The sequence below is a fragment of the Durio zibethinus genome, chromosome 10 (assembly GCF_047325235.1).
Source record: "Durio zibethinus cultivar Kanyao isolate XHJ-2024 chromosome 10, ASM4732523v1, whole genome shotgun sequence".
NCBI lineage: Eukaryota > Viridiplantae > Streptophyta > Magnoliopsida > Malvales > Malvaceae > Durio > Durio zibethinus.
Window position 1 is genome coordinate 4,936,455 of NC_143171.1, and position 5,367 is coordinate 4,941,821.

Here is a 5,367-nt window from a genome sequence, read left to right on the forward strand (position 1 = left end):
GGTGACCTGAATTTTGGCGTTTCCTTCATTGTAGGATAAAGCAGCCGTGTCTCGGATGTAAGTCCCTTGGCAGGTATATCTCTACTCTATCAGTCTGCAAGAATCTACCCACAACCTTCTTTTTATAAGTTTGTAATCAACAAGAATGGCACCTAGTTTGTACGTCTCCATTTCTTTGTTTCTTCATCTGATTCAAATCTAGCCAATGCTATATTCAATGTTTCAGCTTCAGGATTTTGGTTATTATCAAATTTTGTTAGAGAAATAAATCACATTTAGAGTTTATGGGAGCATATCAGAGAGTCTATATATACATGTTAGACAATACTTGAATCCAAAAACTTAAACTATTAGATTGTTAGGTCCTTCATGCATATATAAGACGTCTCATTTAGATTTTTTGAGATTTTTTACTCACATTTGAATCATATTCCAATAATATCCTCCTTGTTCACTTGTGAGTTCCCAACAATGTCCTACCTCGGCTCTCCCGTGTGTTTAGCTTCCAATAGCTTTCCAGCCGTTGATGAAGAAAACGAAACTGTAGTATTTGATGATGCTTCAGATGTAACTACTAGTGAAGTATTCTCAAATTTGAGAATTGGTAGATAATCTCCATTCGTTTAAAGGTAAAACTATATTTTGTAACTGCAATTTATTTTTGGGTATATTTTTTCTGTTTTATCTGCTTTCAATGAGTCTTGATGCAGTAAAACGACTCACATCCAGGATGATTTGTGCATTGCTAAATTATAATAGAAATCACCTTTGAAAACATTTTCTTTTCCTTTTCTCTCGTTTTAGGACACATTCTTGTGTCTTATCAACGACAGACCTTGCAAACCAAATATGACAGAATTTCAGTTTTACAGGACTTTGGAAACCCCATCAAAGTGCTTGGTTCAGTGCAGCTATCAAAGTAATCTCTTGTCTTACTGGTTTTCAGTTTCTATATCAATCTGGAAATAGGTTAGTTTGTAGTGGTTGGCTCCTAGAATGATGCCAATAAAAACATGGAAGGTTAGAATGAAAAATAATGACAGACAATCTATACTCAACAATTTTTTAAAACTTGGCTGTGTGTAACTCCAAGTTGGTTGTGTAGATAGAATTAAACAAACTAAAGATATAAATAGAGGTATGAATCAGACAGTTTGCAACTCTTTCACCCCTGCTTGATAATGATTTAACTATTGCTTTATGAGGAAGTATGAGGTGAATTTTACATGTTTAGAAATTGAAATTAACATATTGTATTTGTGTATTGCCATGAATGCCTATGAGATAGGCACACTGTTGCAACCTGTTATAGTATGCCTTTCCTGTGGAATTTATCTTTCCTTGCATTGGATCGTTGGACCGAATTCTCTCTTAAAATGAAGGAGCTAGGCTCAACTTCCTTTGTCTCCCTAAACACGAGAATGCAAACTTTGGTGCTATGGAATTCAAAGCAACAATCTTTGAGAAATGTCTCAGCTTTTATCAAAGAGGTCTAACAGTACATACTGTGAGAGAAAGAAGGAAAAACTGTGATAGCTTGCTATTATACCCTTGATTAGGTTAGTTAGGCTGCCGTTAAATTAAATAACAATTTACAACTCATCCGAATCCCTGTTTTAATTCAAAATTGTAGCTTGAGTTGCTCAATGATTGTCTTCGGTGGGGTCTGTTCAACTGTGGTATACTTCACCAAAATGCAAAAGGACATTAAATCGTTTTGGACACGTTCTGAATATTTTTGACAAGTTGGCAGATACTTTTAATGCTTGCATTGACATCCCACTGTTTGTTGACCGAGTAAATGCCCCTTAAGGCAATCCTGTCCTCCACAGCATGAACAATATCTATTTGATTCGAGGGCATTTAAAGCAATTCCAAATTTTCGTGAGCATGTTTGGGTTCATGAGTCAACAGGTTCCGTATGTTGACTTATCTTCAACCTTTCGCTTAGTTCCCTTGAGTCACATAATCGAATTGCTCTGACTGAAAGAAAATTTAAGAAAATACAGCAAATCAATGGAAAAGTTTCACGGGGATAAACTCCATAAACCTTTAATTCTTCTTCTTATCCTGGTCCTTTTCTTATCATATCAGCTACCCTCTTCAGCATACACTCTCCCAGACAAGTATTTCATCAATTGTGGATCGAACATCAACATAAACGTCACTAATCGGACATTTGTTGGTGATTTGAATTCTGATTCTGTCTCCTTTACCAAACAGAACAGCTCTGTCACTGACAACAGGAAGGCATCAGAAACACCATCTATATATCAAACAGCAAGAATTTTCAGGCAGCAGTCCTCATATGAGTTTGAAATCACCACTAATGGTACTTACCTGGTACGCCTCCATTTCTTTAATTCAACGGATCTGTCAGCTGCTGTTTTTAATGTTTCAGCTTCTGGTTTTCTGCTCTTGCATAATTTCAGAGTCCAAAATAGTAGCAGCTCTATTCTAAAAAAGGAATTCATTTTAAGCATTCCTATAGGTAAATTCTTAATATACTTTGTACCTCGAGGATCTTCTTTCGCATTCGTAAATGCCATAGAGGTCTTTCCTGCCCCTCCGGATTTCATTTCTGATGAGGCTTCACAGATTAGTCAGACAGGAAATAGCAATGCTTACAAGGGTATACTGTCTCGTGCTTTACAGACAATTCACAGAATTAATGTTGGAGGCCCAACCCTTACACCAGAAAATGATACTTTATTGAGAACTTGGCTTCCTGATGACAGTTATCTGTATCATCCAGACACTGCAAGGAATAGCCAAGTTTACTCGGGTAGGCCTAATTATTTAGATCCTGTTAACGAATTTATTGCACCAGATCTAGTATACAAGACTGCCAAAGAGTTGAATGAAAATGCCAGTAGGTTAACAAATAACTTTAATATAACCTGGTCCTATGATGTGACTAGAAATGCTAGGCACTTCATTCGGGTTCACTTCTGTGACATTGTTAGTCCAGCACAGAATACTTTACGATTTTTTCTATATATAAATGGCAACTTCAGTAAGGAAATCAATCCTTATGAAACGGTGGCGCAATTGGCAACTCCATTTTTCATAGACTTTGTGGTTGATTCTGATGATTCAGGATTCATGAATATCTCCATAGGGCCTGATAGTGGATCTACAGAGCAAACAGCCTTTCTAAATGGGGTTGAGATAATGGAAATGATGGGGGAATCTAATGTGGTTCCTCTATCAAACAAGTCCAACCAGAAGTCTGTTTTTGTTATTGTCGGTTCAGTCCTTGGAGGTCTAGTTCTTGTCTGCATCTTTGGAGGTCTGCTGTTTATTGGTTTGAGACGCAGGAAGCCAAAACCTGTTCAAAGTTCAGATTGGTCACCATTAACTGCATATAAAGGAAGTACTCACAGTAATCGGAAGATGCCTCAACTGTCAAAACTAAGCACAGAGGGAACCAACAATGCTTCCCCTGTCCCTAATTTGAACCTGGGTTTAAAGATACCTTTTATTGAGATTCAGTTAGCAACAAACAACTTCGATAAGAAGTTACAGATTGGTAAAGGTGGATTTGGTAATGTCTATCGAGGAACTCTCAGAAATGGCATGAAAGTGGCTGTGAAACGAAGCGAGCCAGGGTCAGGTCAAGGCCTGCCAGAATTTCAGACGGAGATCATGGTTTTATCCAAAATTCGCCATCGTCATCTTGTTTCATTGATAGGATATTGTGACGAAGGTTTTGAGATGATACTGGTGTACGAATTCATGGAAAAAGGAACTTTGAGGGATCACCTGTATAACTCAAAGCAACCTTGTTTGTCTTGGAAGCAAAGGCTTGAAATTTGCAATGGTGCAGCAAGAGGACTTCATTACCTTCACAAAGGTGCATCTGGGGGCATCATTCACCGTGATGTCAAGTCGACAAACATCTTGCTTGATGAGAACCTTGTAGCCAAAGTAGCTGACTTTGGACTTTCAAGATCAGGTCCTCCGGATCAAACCCATGTCAGCACTGTTGTTAAAGGAACTTTCGGTTATCTTGATCCCGAGTACTTTAGGACACAACAGCTGACAGAAAAATCTGATGTTTATTCATTCGGCGTGGTTCTTCTTGAGGTTCTATGTGCAAGGCCAGCTATCAATCCTACACTTCCAAGAGAGCAAGTGAACCTAGCCGAATGGGGAATGGTTTGCAAGAAGAAAGGATTGCTTGAGCAGATTGTGGACCCGTCCATAAAAGTTCAGATCAATCCCAACTCATTAAGAAAATTTGCGGAGGTAGCAGAGAAATGTTTGCAAGAAGATGCTGCTGATAGGCCTACCATGGCTGATGTGGCATGGGACTTGGAGTATGCTTTGCAGCTGCAGCAAACAGCAGTTGTACGAGAGCCACACGAGGACAGCACGTCCAATGCTTCCGGTATGTTATCATTTCCCGTTCTCCAGCGTTTTCCTTCCACGAGTGCAGAATTTGAGAGAGATGATATGCTCACTGTAAGGGAGGATGACTCTGACTCAGTCCCATCAGCAAGTGAAGTTTTCTCCCAATTGAAAATTAATAATGCCAGATAAATCATTCGGTTTACAAGGTACAGATTTCCCACTTTAATCTTCTTTGGCATGTATGTTTCATATCTGAAATTAAATTGATACTGCTTTTTTATCCTATACATCTCTATTACAGAGTTTGAACTTCATGATGTATAATATAAAGGTATTCCCTAAGATCATATATATTACCAGTCTACAATCTAGTTAAATTGTACTGTAAGAAGAACCTGGAGCTTAACTAAGTTGTTCATGCAACCACTTTTACGAGATGACATCCAACAAGACTAGAGTTCGAATCTCAGCACTTGCAATCACTCTCACATTCTCAGGTCACAGCCTTCTTTGTACCAAAAAAGGTATACTATAAGAGATGATTTCGAGATTATTAATCAGAAGAAAATATTTATTAAAGAAGCTATTTGCATTATCAATGAAGTGCTTCTGCCTGGTATCCAAACATGCATAAAAAATTTGGAATCTCACCAGGCTGACATGGCTTAGAAGGCTAATGCACAATTTTTACTCATTGATCTTACCAAAGAGCAAAAAAGAAATGTCTTTCTGATAAAAGAGTAAACTTGTATCGTAAGACAAATTTTTTGGGCTTTGGGGAGAACTATGAAGGTTACGTTAGGGTTCGAGATAACTGAGGATGGTATGGGCTACATCTTGGATAAACAACATCCCCTTCAACGGCAAAACCCCACCAGCCTTCTTCTGAAGAACGAAACTAGAAATCCTTAAATAAATCATTAATCAAAACATGGGTCTTGTTGCAGGACTTATCACGCTCACTCCATTGAAGACCTAATAATATGTTTTGTAGACAAAACTGATAAAAAA

The 5,367-nt window shown here is 38.0% G+C and overlaps 1 protein-coding gene across 2 annotated transcripts; it reads left to right on the top strand.

The window, feature by feature from the left end:
* The first annotated feature begins 1,875 nt into the window (after positions 1 to 1,875).
* LOC111292852 (putative receptor-like protein kinase At2g23200) lies at positions 1,876 to 4,643 on the top strand. Of its 2 annotated transcripts, XM_089766528.1 has the most exons (2): positions 1,937 to 2,332; positions 3,101 to 4,643. In XM_089766528.1, the coding sequence occupies exons 1-2, from the start codon at positions 2,017 to 2,019 to the stop codon at positions 4,543 to 4,545; spliced, it is 1,761 nt and encodes a 586-aa protein (XP_089622654.1). In that variant the 5' UTR covers positions 1,937 to 2,016; the 3' UTR covers positions 4,546 to 4,643. The 2 variants fall into 2 exon arrangements, with proteins under 2 accessions (XP_022741188.2, XP_089622654.1); XM_022885453.2 differs by having other exon boundaries at positions 1,876 to 4,643.
* The last annotated feature ends 724 nt before the right edge of the window (positions 4,644 to 5,367 follow it).

Bases quoted from the DNA above. Each gene is read 5' to 3' on its own strand.
- LOC111292852 (XM_022885453.2), top strand. From the start codon at position 2,017: ATGGAAAAGTTTCACGGGGATAAACTCCATAAACCTTTAATTCTTCTT.